The sequence below is a fragment of the Xenopus laevis genome, chromosome 3L, assembly GCF_017654675.1.
Source record: "Xenopus laevis strain J_2021 chromosome 3L, Xenopus_laevis_v10.1, whole genome shotgun sequence".
Classification (NCBI taxonomy): Eukaryota; Metazoa; Chordata; class Amphibia; order Anura; family Pipidae; genus Xenopus; species Xenopus laevis.
The window spans coordinates 152,428,020-152,448,517 of record NC_054375.1 but is presented as its reverse complement, the minus strand read 5'-3'; the positions used below and the strand labels follow the sequence as shown (position 1 = coordinate 152,448,517).

Here is a 20,498-nt window from a genome sequence, read left to right as displayed (position 1 = left end):
AAAGTGACTTGTATTGTGTTCAGAAAACATTTGTTGGTTTTTATATGCGCCTGTTGCTAGAGTTCCAGAGAGTAGTCAAGCTGGTGTTCATAGGAAGGTCCAGGCTTCCTAAACCAAAACAATTAGTTTAGACCAAAGAGTCTGGGGTCACCTCATCACTTAAAGGAGAAGGAAAGTCTTCGTGCACTTGGGGGTGCCAAATGTTAGGCACCCCCAATTGATTGTATTGACTTACCTGAAACCCCAGGCCAGTGCTCCTATCAGCAGAAAACTGCACCGGCCCAGGGTTATACCAGTGAGCACCACAGAGTGATTCTCTTCTGGCTTCTTCTTTTTTCAAATTTCCCAGGACAAAAGCATGCACAGTTGAACGAAACAGACGACTTTTTAGTTAAAGTTCAGCTTTTCATTCTAATGCGCACTCGCAGCCGTGAGAAGAAAGCGGAAGATGGAAGAGGATCGACCCATGGTGCTCACTGGTATAACCCCGGGCCGGTGCAGTTTTCTGCTGATAGGAGCACTGGCCCGGGGTTTCAGGTAAGTCAATACAATCACTTGGGGTGCCTAACATTTGGCAACCCCAAGTGCACGAAGACTTTCCTTTTCCTTTAAGCTATGATAGAGTGTAATAACCTGGTGGTCTAGTGGGGGGGACGGAAGGGATGCCTGCCGCCCCCTCAGCGGGGACGCCCGCCACGCAGTTTTCCTCCTCAAAGTGATTCTCTAAGGCGCGCACACTGCGTGTCTCTTCTAATTGAAGGCGCATGAGCACTGGCGTCATGACGTCAGCGCGCAATTGGAGAGAAATTCAAATGTTTAAAAGGGAAATCCATGTGTAGAATCTTTGCCCATTATAGGATTTGTTCCTGGTGCTTCTGAGCTTTAAACTAAATCTGTCTGAACCTGTTTTGATTCTTGTTGTGACCTCTGCCTGGCTCTTTGACTATTCTGACCTATGGATCCTGACCCTTGCCTGAATACCGACTCTCCTGCCTAATCCTTTCTGATTGACGCTTATTCTCTGCTTGCCTCGACCCGGCCTGATCTGACTCTATTGCCTAACGCCTTGTACTACGACCTTCTGACCAAAAACCCTAAGCTAACAGTTGTGCCCCTCTGCCTATCCAGAACCTCTAGCCTTGCACCTCTCGTTTAAGTCCTGGTGGTATCCAAGTAGCGGAGGGCTCCTCACGAGGCCAAAGGCGGTCACACTACAGGTGAAGAACGAGCCAAGACCAGGGTGCTTTGCATTTGTTCTGGTGTTGGGTGCCGACCGTGACATAGAGCCCATGTTCAACCAGTCCCAAACACACTGGTGGAATTAACTGTATAAGTATAAATATATCGGTTGCTTAGTCTGTGAGTCTAAGGGGTATATTTACTAAAGGGTGAAAGTGAAAATTTGGAGGAATTTTTTGCAAAAATGAAGGTTGCCCTGAACATCACCAATTTACCAAGTAGAATGCAGCAAGTTTTGGAGAATTAATTGCATTGGCTAAAATTCCCATCTCTTCTCCAGGTGAAATTTCTCCAGTGAATATTCTCCAATTAACTAAGAACTCAAGAACAAATTTTTGCCAAGAGAAATTTCTCTAGTTACAGGCTGGCCGAGGACCATTATAAAGATAGAACAGCCACCGCATCCAAGTTCAGTTTCCATATTCGTCATTTCTTCATGGTGATAGTTCTCTAGAGAATTTTCCCCACTACAATTGTATGGGGAAAATAATGGCAGATTTTCGCAGCGAATTTACGCCAGCAGATAATTCACCACATTTCTGTTGAAAAAAAGTGTACTTATTGATTCTTAGTAAATATGAGGTGTGTTGTGAAAATACCCCAGGGGAATTAATGTGAATTTTGATGAAGTTAGACGAGGAGAAAATTCACACTTTAGCAAATGCACCCCTAAGTATGAGTCGAGAAACTCGCGGGCCAGATCTCACGGTGTATCACGTGAAAACTCTATTGAAGTCTATGGGGAAAAAAACTGTGAATAAATTATGATTTGCCTACAGTGATGGGACACAGTGGATAGGGTGTCAGGCTTTAGCTTCTCCTCCCTGACCCTCCACTGGGTGAGATCCAGACCACATGTGAGGTATTTCTGCCTGGAGGTGCTGCACTGTCTTGACTACATCCTCAGGGAAGGCTCTTGTAGAAGGGTTCCCAGTGAGTACAACAGTCACAGTGGAGCCACAGACAGATGTAAAAGGTGTGAAATGGTAGAAAGAACAATAACGTCAAGGACTTGGACACCATTCACAGACTTTAAAGCTCTAAAATTAACTAAAAAAATACTACATCCTAGTAAAAATAGAAGTTGCTCTCCACAACCCTTTCACCATTTGCCAAAGCATATGAGACTGGGCACTCAGACATCCCCACCTTAACAGCAGAAGAATGGGAGGAGAGCAAAGCAAAAGCATACCAACATCTCATTGCTACAAGAGACAGGCTCATTCAGTTTAAGGTGACTTCACATTACACCACTACGCCAAATCGGCGATGCAAACAAAGCTGTCCAAAATGTCGGCAGCAGGAGGTTGGGTACATACATACGACGTGGGAATGCCCTAAGATCAATAAGTATTGGGATAGAGTAATGTCCCATATCCAGGATAAAACCACCTTCCCCAAAATAATGTCTCCACAAGTACAGTATGTATACTCGGGGTGGTGGATGTGATTGTTCCACTGAATGCAAAGAGAGACCTGTGGTGATCCTTGTGTTCTATGTCACAAAAGGACTCCTTATGAAGTGGATGAACCCGAAACCACCTTCCCTCCAGTTCTGGCTAGACCTAATCAATAAAAACCTTCCACTTATACAGCTTGAATCATTCAAATTTATTGAGTTTTCGAGTGAAACCCGCCAAATAAATCTTAAACATCATGAAGGCTATTAACATCTTCAATTGGTTCAAGGGACCTCTGCCATTGACTTCTACATGACCCGACAGGTTTAAACTGGAGTATTTTTGGTTTCAAGCATTGCCAGCTTCGGGGTATAATAAATCTCCAAAAATGTGAGTTTTTTCCCCCAAAAACTTAAAAATTTTTAGTTTTTTATTTTTAACCCAAAAATTCAAGTTTTGACTGAAAAATACCCTAGAAAACTCTAACTTTTCAGGTTAAATACAACTCCATTAATAAGTGTGCCCCTTAATGTTGAAATGATTTATAGTAGAATTAAGGAATTATCCAAATTAGGTAAAGATCTGTTCCCAGGTTCCGAGCATTCTGGAGAACAGGTCCCATACCTGTATAGGATTACATTGTCAGTTATAGGGATGTTATACCTGAGTTCCATAGCCTGGTAGCTAGATAGACCATTACTTGGGGACTGGTTCACCCAATAGTATATTACATGCATTTTCATTCCTGATATCTTGTTGCTTGAAATAAGTTGTGAGCATCTGTCATAGTAGCATTTTGTCTATTTGCCTGCACTTTTAGGGGGTTATTTAGCAAAGGTCGAGTTTGTGAGGGTTGTGAGTTTTTTCTACCTCGACTAACTCACAACTCGAATGTTTGCTTATTTATGAAAAAACCTGAATGTAAAAAACTTGATCGGGGAAAAAACTTGAATACTTTGAATTTATTGAGTTTATAGGCTAAAAACCCTTGGATACTCAAATTTATCGGGTTTTCGAGTGCAAACCACCATAAAAAACAGAAACAAAAATCATGAAGGCAAAAAACATCTTCAAATGGTTGAAGGGACCTCTGCCATGACCTTGACAGGTTTTAGTTGGAGTATTTTTGGATTTCAGGCTTTTAGCAACTTCGGGGCATAATAAACATAACTTAACCTAATGCAGAGTCTTTTTTAAAAAAAAAATTAATGTCAAATCCAATAATGACAACAACAAAGAGAGACTGTGGAGTAGCAGAAACAATTCAGTGGATATTTGCGCTGTAATCATCCTGATTTATGGGCCTACCTGGGGCAGTACAAGTGGGGTTATCAGAGGGGCACCAATGCTACGGGGTTACCATCCTTCTGGGTTACTTTGCCCTTGATCGCTTACACCCTGTGCTGTTACAACTGACTTACCCATATCTATCGTCATCTGTTCTTTCACATTGGGGCAAGTTTTTTTTAATATTGTGAAAAGCTTCTGGGCACATCCTGTAGGCATGGCCAGTTTTCAGACACAAGTTACATTTAATTTGCTTGACACTTTCTTTACTGATGTGACCGGCCTCCCCACAAAAGGCATGCTGTTTGACATTATGTTTTCCGGCAAAGTGAGTTCTAACCCCACATTTAAAGCACAGTTTGGGTTGGCCAACATAAAAGCCCTGCCCATCCTTCCCAATAAAAAATAAGGTACTGCCTCTGCACATAACCCTCAGCATTAAGTTTCACTTTAACCTTATACCCCCAACCCATAAATCTTCCTCATCACAGATTCTGACTGGGGGAGGGCGATAGCACTGTATATTGCCTTCTGAGCCAAATTAATGTGTCCTCTGGGTGCATAGATTATGATGATCATGTTCTTGAACTCAGGTTTGGATACAGAGATCACCTTAAAATTCTCCCACTCCTTCACCCTTTTCTTCAAGTTGTACCGTCTCCAAAACTCCTTTTAAACCCTTGTGACAAGTAAAAACTCAGATCAAATTCAGCCTCTTTTCTACTGAGTATGACAAATACATCATCAGGGGTAAAACAAAGTACCTGCTTTATTAGGTTTCTTGCCATAAAACACCTGTCTTGGAAATCATCCCTCTCACCTGTCAATTTAAATTTTACCACATTCTTTCTCCTGCCATACTCTTCCTCCTCCTCCTCCTCCTCATCATCATTATTATTATTAAAGGGGTTGTTCACCTATAAGTAACTTTTAAAAATAGACCCCCCTCGCCCTCCTATCTGAGTCCTACTAACTCCCTCTGGCCCTTCACTCAGGGTTGGACTGGGCCAGCGGGACACACGGAAAAAACGATGCTCCCCCACCAGCCCAAAAATATTTCTCCCTGACCTCCCCCCACCCCTACTGATATACTTCTCTGCCATTAGCTAGACCTTTACTGATCTCGTCTTCAAAACTCTTCTTTCTTCACAACCTCCGTGAGCTGCCATTTTAGATTCAGCAGTCCTCCTTCAATCACTTAGCTGGGCTTTCGGCACAGTTGCCCAAGCCAGAGCACCCTTCCTCCTCATCATGAAAGATGACTAAAAATAAAGAGCTTGAGTCGGGGGTGATATCACTCCAACTGGCAGTGCAGCAACAAAGAGTGATGAAGTGCAACATCTCTGACAGCTTCAGACTGGGGTGTCGGGGGCCCGTCAGGCTGCAACCTAAAGGGCCACCCTCCCAAAGTCTTCTGCACAGACCACCCGGGGAAACATGTCCCCTGACCACCCCCCCCCCGGTGTGCCACTTTTACCTTCTTCCTCCATCACTGTGATTGGGGAGAGGAGGTGAGGAAGGGTTTCCATAGTCCAAGGGGAGCGGGCTTGGGTCAGCTGGGTCCATTGGGATTTTAATGGTGTCCCTCTAGCCCTGATCTCAAATAAATAGAATAGTTACATCATTTATTACAAACAAAGACTTCCTAGGGAAAGATCCAGAGGCATCTGGGTATTCAGGTTGAATAAGTCGACCCTGAAGTGGTGAGATGACACATATGAGTTCAATCATAATGTGCAAGTGAAGGGTAACTATAGGTTCTCCTAATACTATGAAAAGAGCCTGTCATTCAATATGTTATCAGATTACAGCATCTTAAATGCCTTCCTTTTCCCAATAAACTTGGGAAACAAGAACTGTGGACCCTTGGCTTCTATTTTACCAGTTTAGCCAGTTTTATAGTGGAGGCGAGACTCTAAACCAGTATAAAAGAGTCCAAAGTACACTCTGGAGTTCAGTTTTGAGGAACAGACCTCTGTGTACAGGGATCGCCCAGAGACCGAATTACTGTCCAAGGGTAGGTTACTATTCCAGAGTCTTTGTGCCAGGGATAGTTGTTATTTATCAGTGTGGTTATATATGTGTGTTGGTAGTTTGGTTTTTAGTTATTGTGATCTTTTCAACTGCTTATTGTTGGTTATTTGAATACCATGGATATTGATTATAGGCTTGTCTTATGGGTTGTTTGGATACTCACATATCAAATGCATAAAATTTGCATTTAGTCTTTGGAATAATAGTTTTTGCATGTATATAGCATTGTTTATTGTTTTTCATGATTGTGTTGCTTTTTTTTAAATTTTTATATTTGTGCATAAATTATCATGTCAAAAATCTCTTGTGTAGTTTAGCACTTACACTTTCTCCAGATACAGATACTTCCCCAAACCTGATGAACAGCCTTCATCCTTATCTCCTCCTCACCAAACTCCTCCCACCCCTCCTCATCCTCTATCCTAACCTTTTTTTGCTTCCCCATATCCTCAGTTATTTCCCCTTCCAAAGCAGCCTTAAAATTACACTGGAAGGAGGGGTCCTGCCTTGGTACCATTCTCCCCTCCTTACTCTTCTCTGATTTTGAGCCAACCATCCAGCAGCCACTCTCCTCTTTATCTCCAGTCTGTGCCTGACCCTAATACCTAACAAGGTTCTCTACAAGTCATTCCTTTAAAAACAAAACTTTACTTTGCTTTTCTCACAACCTGCCTCTCCTCTGTAGAATCTTGACCCACGCGCACACAGTTGGCTTTGGTTATAGTCTTTATGCAACACCCTGTAGAACAGCCTCCACATGGAAGTGTCATATAATAGAATCCTAGGATACTCTCTGGACTGCTGTAGAGGGTGCCCTCTAGTGTCAGCAGTGCTGCATAGCAATAAACATAAACAAGGCATAATAAAAATGTGCTTAAAAAGGGCTGTCCTCCTGCCCATCACACTGCAAAAACTCACTTTTCACATTGGGGCAGTTCTTTACAATATTGTGCCAAGCATTTCCATGGAAAGATTATATCTGACCATGTTGCTCTCCTTACTGACATGGCTCTGGAGCAACATTTAAAGCAGACTTTGGGCTGACCCCCATAAAAACATGACTCCCTCCCTTTGCCAATGAAAAATGAATCAGGCAAATGCTTTGTAACATTATCATGAAAATTCTGGGAGGCTTCAACCCCCCCCCACCTACCACCAAGAAATCTTTTTCCTCTACCAGAAAGTTTTTCTTTGTTGCTTCTGATCAATTACATTCCCTTCAATCCTCTCACCCAACCCTTTCCCTCATATTCACAACCTGCTTTTCTGCACCTTCATTCTCCCCATGCGCCCCTTCATTCAGAGCAGATCCATGTCCCCCTCCCTCCTCATAGTCACCCATCTCCGCCCCACCAGCCACACCAGCACCCATTGTATCAGACATATTATGGGATGTTACATGTACAGCATTAAGCTGACCATAGACGCAAAGATACCAATGTACAAAACGAGATTTGTATGTTTTTCAGAACGCGTGGGGAGTGTGCCGACATTTTTCGTGCCATGATGATCAGTTGTTCAGTGTATCGGGCAGGTTTATATCAGCTACAGATAATATCTCTGCATGTATTGCCTATCTGACTATATCAATGGGAGACTGTCACTACTATTTATTGGACATAACTTTCCTACAATTGCTGTCTGTCAATTAATGACCTGAGCATCTTGTGTTTTGTTCTCTTTACTACTTTATATTCATCTGAATGGTTAGTTGCAGGTCGGAAGATTGTCATGGACGATCATTCATCCTAATAATCTGTATGTCTATGGGCAGCTTTAACAAACAAGGGTAAGTTTTGCTCACCATTAATTTGTAAAAACATTAAGCGGGGGTGCAATGAGGCTGTGACCTCACAATTCATAAAGACAAATACAAGAGTCCTCTGCACTCAACATATTATAAATATATTTAAGACATTAAGACATTATGTGGGACATTCACTAAGATTCGTAGTTGCGCTGGCGTCCGCTTCGCCGCACTTCACCAGGCGTATTTTCGCTAGCGCTCTGCAAATTCACTAAAATCCGAAGTTGCGCTCAGGGGTAGCGTAAGGTTGCGAAGTTGCGCTAGTGTTAATTCGCCAAGCGAAGCAAAGTTACGCTAGCGATGGTTAATTTGCATATGGCGCCAAATTCAATTTCCAATGGAAGTATTCGTAGCAGAACTACACAAGCCTGGGAAACCTTCAAAACATCAAATGAAATTTTTATTTTGCCCTACACATTTGCCCACTGTATAGTTAAGTTGCCATGAGTTAGGAAATGTAGGGGGGAAGGAGGGGAGCCCCAAAAATTTTTTCGATCTTTTTCAGCCTATCACCCATAATAAAGAAAACACGCCAGCGTTTTTTGGGACTTAGAAAAAATTTTGACTTTTTTTGAAGCAATCCCTATCTACTCTATTGCGCTTCGCCTGGTCTGAGGTGGCAAAGGAAGTCTAGCGTAAAATGTAGCGTTCAGTACACTGCGCGCCTTAGTGAATTTGCGTAGTTACGTCCGTTGCGCAAATTCCGCCAGGCGTAAGGGTGCGAAGTAACACTAGTGAAGTTACGCCAGCGTCCGTTAGTGAATTTGCAAAGTAACGAAAATGCCCAACGCTAGCGAATTGACGCTAGCGTTAGGTGCTTCGGAGCTTAGTGAATTTTTGTGTCTTAATTTACTAAAAAATGCCTTACCCTTTAAACAAAACAGGGATTGTTTGTCCATATATTGCAATATATTTAAGCTGAACAACTACGTCAAAGTCATCCCATATCTGGCCAGTCCTACGCTCAATTTTCATCTGATTCATTAAGAATTCTATTGCTTCATTATACATTTTAAAAAGGGACTTGGTTTTACCCGCAACTTATTTGCTGCTTTCAAGGTTAAAACTCCCAAACTTGGCTGCCTTTTTATTGGCCACCAGTGGGATCACCTGACTATTGCTGGGAAAGATGGGAGCTACAACATGGAGCTGGTCACTGCTCCTGTATAACTATAACAAACAAGGAGCAATAGAATTCTTAATGAATCAGATGAAAATTAAGCGTAGGACTGGCCAGATATGGAATGATTTTGACGTAGTTGGCCAGCTTATATACATTGCAATATATGGACAAACAATCCCTGTGTTGTTTAAAGGGTAAGGCATTTTTAGTAGTTTAAGGCACAACATGTCTCAATTTCCTAAATATATTGATAATGGGTTGAGTGCAGAGGACTCTTGTATTTGTCTATATGTATTTTGTGGTCACGGCCTCATTGCACCCCCGTCTAATGGTTTTAAATTGAGTGGTTATCTACATGGTATGGGGACCCTTGATTTCTAAAGGCAGCAGGAGATAAAGCTGTTTTACTATAGTCCATGTGCAATATGACCATGTTAATCCATGCAAACATGAGGTGGGGTTGTGTGTGCGCTGATGTAGTTGCACCTTTACTTCCCACTGAAGACTTATTATTGCTTCAGTTGACACAGGTGCCATAAAGATTGTATCATCATGTCTGAGAACCCCCTTCCAGGTATGCACATTGTTCCTGCCACTGCCAGCGATTATAAAGGGTTAATGTCCATCTCAAAGGGAATATATAGGGGAGTGGATCCTCTGCCTTTCAAGTACCGTGAGTGGTTGGCAGATCCTCAGCGGAAGATGTTTGTGGCCAAGGCTGAAGGAAAAGTGGTGAGTAGAGGAGGTGAAGGTAGAAGGCAACACACAAAGACAAAGCTTGACCCCTACTGAGTCATTTTGTAAGCTAATTGTTTTTCCTTATAATTTTAGGTGGGCTTTTCTTTGTTTGTGCTGATAGATGGTGGTACAACGGCTGTGTTCGATTGTCTTCGTATTGCCCCCGGGATGAGAGGCCACGGGATAGCCAGGGAATTGCAGCAATATTGTCTAGACTACGGATGGTCCAAGCACCTGGAGGTCAAAACAATTCTCTTTATGGAAGAAAGTGAAACAGCAAAGAGAGTACTGACACAATACCAACAAGTTCATTCTAAGGTATCTTCTCCTGCACTCCAGTTAGTATTCTATTTTGACCATTGTGGTTTCTTTAGTCTTCCTTTCACAGAACAATCATCTTTGAATCATTTCTATATAAGACGCTAAGGCTTTGTATTCCTTTTCTCTCTTCCCTTTAGGCAATTATCTCAGTACTAATTCCCCATGACCAGATGGAGGAAAAGATAAAGCTGCTGGAGCACCGGCTGGAGAGTCTGGGTGGGAGAAGACCTGTTGTTGTTGCCCTGAGTCCTTCTGAGGTTCTACATCTGTTTGATAATCCCAATACTACAGAGGAGCTGCTTCCCAAGGGGCTCCTCATCCAAAGTTGGATTCCTTACTCCACCTGCAGATCAAACTTAGAGTTGTTGTTGAGAAGGGGAGTTGTCTGGTTTTATTCCCAACCCTCCTCCATCTCCCCCAGATCCAATGAGATCTGTATTGGTACACCTATATCTAAATTCAGCACCCGTGATTCTTGTAATACACACCAGGAACCTTCTGCATCCAATCCAGTGCCTCTTCCCCACTCATCTAGTCAACCAAGCCCTCTCCCTTGTACCTCCTCTCATTTCCTTAGCTTGGGCTGCTCTCCGTTCCCTGTGCCTCTAGGGAATGGCACATACTGTTTTGAGATTGATTTATTTGGAACTGATCCTACATCTGCCCAAACCCATGTCCTACACCAGCTGATTGAGATGCAACGAGTGTTGCCATCAGGGGCCACTGTTGTTTGCTACTTGTTTGCTGAGAAGAGTCTGCGTGATGAACTAACTCAGTTTTGCCAGGGGTTAGAGCCTTTTAATGAAGTAACAGAACAACATGTGTTAGAGACAAAGGATTGTACAATAATTCCTAAATGCTGTTTGTAAGTAATACAATTCCCTATATCCTGCCTCAGTAATTATTGAAAGAATTCAAATTATACAATCCTGCAGAAGCATATTTTCAATAAGGCTTTGGGAGGCTAAGCCTCCCCAAAACTGCCTGGCACCCTAATAAAATGTAAAATAAACTTGCTCCCTTACTGACCTGCACTCCGCTGCTATTTTAAAAGGAGTGGAAAGCTTAATGCAGTCCTTTCCGGTTCTGCTGCAACCAGCTGTGCTCTGATTGGATCATTCTCCTCCAATCAGAGCAGAGCTCTCTTGACAGACAGTAAAATGTACCAATTAAGGCTACAGATGTAGGTGGGGCTGGGGAGATCTTATTAAAGGGACTGTAGAAATGAAGTGTATGCTGTAACCTTTGCCAAAGCACCCCACTAGCTCATGTGCAGCAGATTTTACCCCAATCTCACAGTACTATACTGTTTAACTTCTCAAAGCTGCCTCACTTGCTGGATTTAACATTTTGTCACCTATTATCAGTAATATTTCTATCACCCTTGCAGTAGTCCTAAGTTAACTCTTTTCCCCTGAAAAAAAAAATGTTGCTTTTTGGGGGTTTTTGCACTTGAATTTTTTTTTTCTTGTTTTTCGTCATTGTTTTGTTAATTTTTGGTTAGTTAAGTCAGAGTTCTCATGAAACTGCATGGATGGGATATAACCCTATGTTTCAGTCTAGCGTGACAATGTGTGTGAGTGTGGGGGAGGGGGGTCTGAATGTCAGGCATAGGTACCCACTGTATATAATATGTCTGGCTACCTACTGCTTTTCACTGTGTGCATCTTACTGCATATAATATATGGGGTGTCACTGTCCATTGCATCTCACTGCATAATATGTACCTGGGGTGTCCGTACCCACTGTCTTCCAGTCAGTAAAACAAAAATACATTTAAGCTAACTCACCTAGGACACAATGCTTTAATGTTCCAAGACTTTATACTTTTTTTTCAGCCCTTAGGATTAAAAAATATAGTAATTGTTGCAGTGTTTGATTTAGGCTAAGAACCCATACAAACAAACCAGATTTCCATACCTCCCAACTGTCCCTTTTTCGGAGGGACAGTCCCTCTTTTGACAGCTCAACCCGCAGTCCCTCATTTGTACTGGAAAGTCCCTCTTTTCTCTGCACTGAACAGCCAGAAAATAAACAAAGTTTCTCACTTAATTGGCTTTTAGCAGAGAGCCCAGAACAGCTAACAGGTGCAAATAAGATACTTTGTAACAATTTTGAGACACAAAAACACAGTTTAGATAAGGAGAAATATTTTCAAACTTTCATAACCTGCCAAATTTTGTAAAACAAACATGGTAATTAGGGGGTGTGGCCGCAGAAAGGGGCGTGCTCAAAAAATTGCTGCGCTACATGCGGGAAAAAAATATTTGTCCCTCTTTTTACTTCCAAAACGTTAGGAGGTATGGATTTCAGTCTACAGCAAAAAGTGAATAATAAAGCTCCCACTTAACACTCCACAAAATGATGTCCCCTTTGTTAGAATTAAGGGGAATAACTGTGAACATAAGACAGCTGGATAACCCCTCTTATGTGACCTCAGTTGGAATCTCATGGAAGTGCACGTGTCAGTACTATTACACTGCTAGAAGTGGTTTGAGGGGGGGGGGGCAATCATTTTTACGCCTGCAGATCAATGTCTGAGATTAACTTTAGGTCCCTCTTTAGCCTCCCCCCCAAAAAAAATTCACCCTCCGCCTATGCAATCCTGAAATGATCCACATATTTATTCTAAAACTAAAAGATTTATTCTAAGACTAAAGATACATAAGGGGATTTTTTCAACAATGGCATAAGGAGGGCCCCTGTGTTATACCAGTTGTCAAAGGTCCAGATCCTGATCACTATACGTAATTGACATGTCTTGTTATATATGTCCAACACCTGCCCCATCATTCACCAGGGGAGAACATGGGTCAGTCTTAAAGAGCCATGCAGTCAATATAATAAAGCCTATTATAAACGTGTGCACCTTATGTTTTTGTTTTGGCTCCAAGGATTTTTATAAAGAATTTATAGAGTTTTCTATTAAAATCTGACATACATTTCCGTTTACTTTGCTTTAATCAATACGGTTACAGTACTATTGTGATGATATGGGCACAGGATAAGCATGAGAACAGCCAGCAATAGTAATCACTAGTAAGAGTCCAGTCCCTAGAATACAAGGAACTCACAATGATGTTGTTCTTGGAATCTCTTGATCCTTGACGCTGACCACTTGAGTCTTTAATCTGGTAGGGGACACCCATAGTATATACCTATTTAATCTCCTGTTGGAAGCCTCTTGCTGTTCTATAAATTACCCTTAGCCTGACTCTATCTCCTAGAACTACTGTATAACAGTGTATCCAAACACAGCATTATGCTATCTTCTCCTCATTCTGAGGACTCCTGTCTCAGGCTCTTCAGTACCATCCCCCACCTCCAACAAGTAGGGCTCAAAGAGACAGATCCTCAAGGTGATTTCTACTAGGGACTAAGGGAAACATTGACACCACTGAAACATATGCCTTAAGGTGGCCATACGCCAAACAAGCGGATCTTTTCCGAATACGACATTAACGAGCATGGCTATATCGGGGGTAATCTGATCTGATTACGATGTGCAATGGGCTCCGGCGGGAACGGTAGGGTCAAAATCAAACCTGTCCCATCGACCAAACGACCGATCTCCGCCGGATGAAAGATGTCGGCACTCTCCACACACGATCGCAAAATCATACGAATCCTTGATCCGTACTATAGGATCTTTGAGTCTATGGCCCATTTTTAACCTAGATATAACATTATCATCACAATTTTACCATCTTTGCTCCCATCTACAGTTTGTGAAATATGTGTTCTCTCACCCACTCAAAATTCCTCTACTTATTTATTAGTGAAGAGAATATAGTCTAAGATTAAGTCTTCTTTGCAAGAAATGAGTCCCTAGCAACCTACTGTATGACTTTCTTTGGGCCAAAACAAGGTTTCTAGCTACTGTGAAGCCATAATCCTCTCTATAATCCTCTGTCTCAGCTGGACTCCCATATTATTGTGTGAAGGAATGGAGCGGTGCTGCTAGAGTTACACCTCCCTTGATGCAAACACTTAGCAGAATGGACATCAGGGATTCTTAAAAAATGAACATTATTTAACACAGAGGGATAGTCTTTAGTGGTCCAGATCCCCTTCAATGCAACCTCAGGGAATTGATTCAGGGTTCTGAAGGTAGTTGCTCTTTACTCAGGCAGTCCCCTAAGGTTTCAGCTAGTTGGGTAGGTGCTAATTTAAAGTTGGAAGGAAAAACTGCTTCCTTATCCTGGTTTTAAAGCATTTTCAGTAACTGGTCAGGAGGTTTCTTTGTTCTGTTCTATAGAAAGGAAAGTTAACCTGTGCTGGGCCTCTTTCTTTGGTTTTTGCCTTCCTGGAAGGTGGGTGCAGGTTGAAACAGCTTACAACAGAGTAACAGAAAGGAGTAGGGTAACTAGTAAGCAGTCCGATGCTTCATCGATGAAATTAGAATGATTAGAGTTCTGGGTATACTACACATACAGTAGGGATTCAAGTGTACAGACTTAAGGACTACTGTAACTAGTCTAGGTTCCACTTGGAAAGCCTGAGGCTGAGGATTGGATTCCATCCTGATTAAATCCACTGTTAAATTATTGATCCCTGAAGGGTAAAGCACTGGCTTGATTCTTTAACATAGTAACATAGTAAGTTAGGTTGAAAAAAAGACACTCTTCCATCAAGTTCAACCTTAAATCCATATATAACCTGCCTAACTGCTAGTTGATCCAGAGGAAGGCAAAAAAAACATTTGAAGCCTCTCCAATTTGCCTCAGAGGGGGAAAATTCCTTCCTGATGCAATGGGACCAGTCCCTGGATCAACTTGTCCTATGAGCTATCTCCCATATCCCTGTATTCCCTCACTTGCTAAACACCATCCAACCCCTTCTTATATCTATCTAATGTATCAGCCTGTACCACTGATTCAGGGAGACAATTCCACATCTTCACAGCTCTCACTGTAACAAACCCCTTCCCAATATTTAGGCGGAACCTCTTTTCTTCTAATCGGAATGGGTGACCTCTTGTCAACTGGAAGGACCTACTGTTAAATAAAGCATTAGAGAGATTATTATATGACCCCCTTATATATTTATACACAGTTATCATATTACCCCTTAAATGCCATTCTCCAACTTGATCAGTTTTTCCTCATAGCTGAGATTTTCCATTCCTTTTACCAGCTTAGTTGCCCTTCTCTGTACCCTCTCTAATCACTTTTGGACCGGGTTGTGTGGGGCCCACCTGGGCTGCCACCTTAGGGCCCACAGCCCCCCCAGCACAAAGACCCACCACCCCAGACACGAGCTCCAGCTGAAACCTCAAACCCACCATCAATACACCTGTCTGCTCATGTTTACCTTCTCTATGACGCACACCCTGGGTACCCCTGAAACTATAACCTTTAGAAGGAGAAACAACAGCCTGTCAGAAAGCAGTTCCATCCTAAAGTGCTGGCTCTTTCTGAAAGCACATGACCAGGCAAATTGACCCAATATTACAACTAAAAAACAAATACACTTGCTGGTTCAGGAACGAAATCTTATATTGCTGAGTGAATTATTTGCAGTGTAAATTGTGCAATTTAGAAATAAAAACATCTTACAAATCATAACAGAATCCCTTTAAGTGTTTGGGAGGGTGGAAAAAAAACAAAAAACACACCTACCTTGAGCCAAAGGGTAGGGGGGATGAATCAACTATAGAGACGCCCATCTCAACCAGTTGGCAGTTAGTACCACCAAGCCCTAAGAATAATAGTTCTCATGGGCCTCCATTTAAAGGACTCCAGCCTTCTTACACCCTGAATATTCTATGTCACTGTCTATTGCCCCAGCAACACAAATATTCCATCTAACCAATGACCCTACTAATTAAATAACCAAATGAAACACCAAAACTTGTAGAAAATAAGGGAACCAGAGGTCATAGCTTTATTAAACATTTAGCAAATTAAGTCGCCTCCACCAATGTGGCCCAGTTGATATCACATGTCATTCTTTAAGAATATCCACCAAGAAAGAGCCCACAGCCCACAGCCCTGCTCTCCCTGGTTTCTCTCTTCTCAACACATCAACATGGATCTTAAAGAGGGAAGTTATTTTAACTTTAAGTATGGTATTCTGAAAATGTTTTATTATTTGTGTTTTCTGACTTATTTAGCTTTTTATTCAGCAGCTCTCCAGTTTGCAATTTCAGCAATCTGGTTGGTATGGTCAAAATTCCCCTAGCAACCATGTATTGATTTGAATAAGAGCCTGGCATATGAATAGGAGAGGCCTGAATAGAAAGATGAGTTATAAAAAGTAGCAATAACAATACATTTGTAGCCTTACAGAGTATTTGTTTTTTAGATGGGGTCAGTGACCATCATTTGCTAAAAGGGATCCTGTCATCGGAAAACATGTTTTTTTCAAAACGCATCAGTTAATAGTGCTGCTCCAGCAGAATTCTGCACTGAAATCCATTTCTCAAAAGAGCAAACAGATTTTTTTATATTCAATTTTGAAATCTGACATGGGGCTAGACATATTGTCAATTTCCCAGCTGCCCCAGTCATGTGACGTGTGCCTGCACTTTAGGAGAGAAATGCTTTCTGGCAGGCTGCTGTTTTTCCTTCTCTATGTAACTGAATGTGTCTCAGTGGCACAAGGGTTTTTACTATTGAGTGTTGTTCTTAGGTCTACCAGGCAGCTATTATCTTGTGTTAAGATGGCCATACACGGTCCGATAAAAGGTGCCAACAGACCATGTCGGCAGCTTATTGGCCCGTGTATGGGGCCCCCCGACGGGCTTCCCCGATCGAGATCGAATGGGATGAAAAATCCCGTCGGATCGCGGCAGCATCTATTCGTTGATGCGATCCAGAGATCCGACCGCCCATTACTATTCGTTAGGATCCGATTGTTGGGCCCTAGGGCCCATGATCGGATCAGCCCGATATTGCCCACCTCAAAGTGTGCATTTCAGGGAGAGATCTGCTCGTTTGGCGACATCTCTCCGTCTATGGCCATCTTTAGGGAGCTGCTATCTGTTTACCTTCTCATTGTTCTTTTGTTTGGCTGCTGGGGGGAAAAAGTAGGGGGTGATATCACTCTAACTTGCAGTACAGCAGTAAAGAGTGACTAAAGTTTATCAGAGCACAAGTCACATGACTTGGGGCAGCTGGGAAATTGACAATATGTCTAGCCCCATGTGACCCCCATTGGAGCAGGAAAGAGTCAGAAGAAAAAAGGCAACATCCCTACACAAAATGGGCCTTAAATCTGTGACAGGGTGAATAGGGGGTGTTGTGCAACTACTAAATAAAACAATCGGAAGCCAGAATGTTCTTGAACAAAACAAAAAGTAACAGGCTTTATTCTCTTAAATCACAACCAGGCACAACAGACTCCCAATCCTTTGAGATATTTACGTAAATGTCAGGTAACATCTCAGCACCTTGTGATGTCCCTGTGGAAATAGAGCAGCAGATTGATAGAGGCACCCTCAGGATCTCTGAGTAGTGACCTGGATCCCAACAAGTTGTATCAGGGAATACACCAAACTTTAATCAATATTCAGCTTAACCGTAGTAACTTAACTAGTAGCTCCCGGGCTCCCCAACCCCACACTCGATACAATTTGTATGCTGGAGACCTTGTGGCCTAATTGTCCTTAAGGGGTGTGAATCCGGGTGAAATCTCACTGAACCCTGGTAGTAGTTCCACCCCTGCAGCTTAATGATCCCTATGCCCAACCCAGCGCCCAAGTCCCACCCACACACATCAGCGCGAAAAACAGTAAACCCCCCACACATAAGTTATAAAAAGCCATTCATGGTCAGCCCCCCCCATAGGCCCCCTTATAAAAGTTTTTTAAAAACCATTGGTGGCCAGGGCCCCCCAAAATAATTTTTTTTAAAAAAATTGGTGGCCAAGGCCCCCCTACAAGTTATAAAAAAACATTTATGGTCAGGTCCCCCCATAAGTTAAAAAAACCTGTGGTGCCAGGGCCCCCTATAAAAGTTTTTTTAAAAACCATTGGTGGCCAGGGCCCCTCATAAGTGTAAAAAAAAAAAGTTGGTACCAAGGTCCCCCACAAAGGTTATTTGGAAAATAACATTGGTGCCAGGGCCCCCCTTACAAGTTAAAAAAAAAAACCTTGGTAGCAGGGGCCTATAAAGTTTTAAAATAATACATTGCTGGCTAGGGGTTAAAATAAATAAAAAAACACACATTGGTGTTCAGTAGAACTGAACTTGCGGCTTCGGGATTTTCATGGCTTCGGGTCTTTTTGCAGCTTCAGCACTTCAGCTTCAGCTCGTTTTGTGGCTTTGGGTCTTTTTGTGGCTTCGGGACTTCAACTTTGGCTCTATTTATGACTTTGGGTCTTTTTGCCGCTACAGGACTTCAACTTCGGCTCATTTTGTGGCTTCGGGTCTTTTCGCGGCTTCGGGACTTCGGCTGGTTTCGGGACTTTGAGACTTTTCGTGGCTTCGGGACTTCAATTATGGCTCCTTTTGTGGCTTCAGGTCTTTTTGCGGCTTCAGGACTTCAACTACGGCTTGTTTTGTGACTTTGGGCCTTTTCGCGGCTTCGGGATTTTGGCTCTTTTCATGACTTGGAGTCTTTTTGCGACTTCGGACACCCAGGACTTCGGCGGTTCAGGAAGAGCTTTAGGCCCGGGCCTGGTACAGGAGTACCCCCTGTGCTCCCCTGATCGCAGCCCTGGTTCTGTCTGTCTTATAGTGACTACCCTGTCCTGAACAGAAAGTCGTGTGGCTCCATAATAAAGACTCCAATGCAATGGGTCAGTTCCTGAGCTTGGGCACCGGCCCCCTCTATATCCCATGACTCAACATAACTATATTGTTTTGATCTTGATTTGTTTGGCGCCCACCCCTCGTCTGCAAAAATCCAAATTGTACAGCGGCTAAAAATGAGGGAGTTTTGATTTGCAACTTGATGGCTGAAGAATGCTTTAAGGATGAGCTCCATACATTCCACAAGGTGTTAAAGCCTTTTCATTCGGAAACAAAACTATATGTACATAAGCAAGAACAATAAGTGCCTCATTAAATGAACTTTTAGTATGATGTAGAGAGCGACAGAAACAATAGCCATTGGCTTTAGTTTTTTTAGTTTTTTTGATGGCAGTTCCATAACAAATATCAACTGCTTCATTCTAAGGTTTCTTCTGTCTTATTCCTGTCATTCAGGGTGTTGAATAGTGTGCATCTTAGGGTGGCCATACACAGGTAGATTAAAGCTGCCAATATAGGCCCTTTAGACCAATTCAGCATCTTATCTGCCCATGTATGGGGCGTTTTGACAGGTCTCCCCGATAAATATCTGGCCAAAAATTTTGATTGAGATATTGATTGTGTAGGTTTCATTGTTTTGGGGATCTAGGGCAGCCCGTCTGCGCCCATTTCCTTCATTGTAATTCAATTGTTTGGCCCTAGGTCCGAACGATCTGATTAACCTGATATCCTCCTGCCTTTGGTGGGAATATTGGTTAAGATTGGCTCGTTTGGTGACATTGCCAATTGAGCGGATCTTATTGTGAATGGCCACCTTGACTCATCCATATACATCAGACGCATTACAACCCACAACCCCCTAAAAGTGGCCATACATGGGCTGACTCCAAATCAGGGGCTATACTTGTCTATGGCCACCTCTCTATGGTTCCAGTTTTGAATTTTTGTGCAGACATTGGAGCAGATAAATGTTTTCTATGTATCCATGTCAGCACTTTCTCTGTATAGCCCTATTCCACTGCGCCCAATGGAAGGACCCTGACCAACTCCAGTCCAACTGGACTTGCAAAAATATTAGGCTTGTTATGGAGTTTAATCCCCCAAGCTCTCATTGCTTCATTAGTGCTTTATCTTCTGGATCAAGTACGGTACTGTGGTGTTATAACTCATATCAATTATTTGTCCTTGTGGTACTCCAGCCTGTTTACAACATGCCCGGAGGCAAGTCCTTGCCCCTCCATCATTGTGCCTAACTTTAAAGGCCTCATGATTTTTTTTGGACAGGAGATGAAGGTATTCAGCTATTGGTTTTAGAGGTTTCAGCTGGTCCAAGTCATTGGGGTGTTTAGGATCCAGTCATGGTTTATGAAAAACATGGGGTGGATTATTGTTACCATGGTAGAATGGGGTTATAAGGCATCTCTATAGTGAGGGATATTTAGTTAGGGCCTGAGACTTCCTTCTTTTCTCCCCAATACAAGGACATACATTGTCTACTTTAAATGGAGGAGTTAAGGGTTCAGAGTCAGCTGCCTCCCTACAAGTCTTTCCCAAGTTTGAAGTAATTTAAAGGGATACTTTCATGGGAAACATGACCAGGGGCAGCTGGGAAATTGACAAAATGTCTAGCCCCATGTCAGATTTCCAAATTGAATATAAAAAAATCTGTTTGTTCTTTTGAGAAATGGATTGCAGTGCAGAATTCTGCTGGAGTAGCACTAAAAAATTCAAAAATGAAGCTCCTTTGCTTCTTATCTGCTTTCTCAGAGGTAATGCTCAAGCTTTGGGTGCAACCCCGGGTTCCAGAGCCTCTCGCAACTTTAAATAATTGAGAGGGTTGTCTGTCTGAGCGG

General features: G+C 42.5%; 1 protein-coding gene across 2 annotated transcripts; it reads left to right on the top strand.

Moving 5' to 3' along the window:
- Window positions 1–7,615: 7,615 nt before the first annotated feature.
- On the top strand, window positions 7,616–10,983 carry LOC108711742 (histidine N-acetyltransferase). 2 transcript variants are annotated; one of them, XM_018253747.2, is made up of 4 exons: window positions 7,616–7,749; window positions 9,421–9,622; window positions 9,722–9,946; window positions 10,087–10,983. In XM_018253747.2, the coding sequence occupies exons 1-4, from the start codon at window positions 7,664–7,666 to the stop codon at window positions 10,816–10,818; spliced, it is 1,245 nt and encodes a 414-aa protein (XP_018109236.2). In that variant the 5' UTR covers window positions 7,616–7,663; the 3' UTR covers window positions 10,819–10,983. The 2 variants fall into 2 exon arrangements, with proteins under 2 accessions (XP_018109236.2, XP_018109237.1); XM_018253748.2 differs by having other exon boundaries at window positions 9,412–9,622.
- The last annotated feature ends 9,515 nt before the right edge of the window (window positions 10,984–20,498 follow it).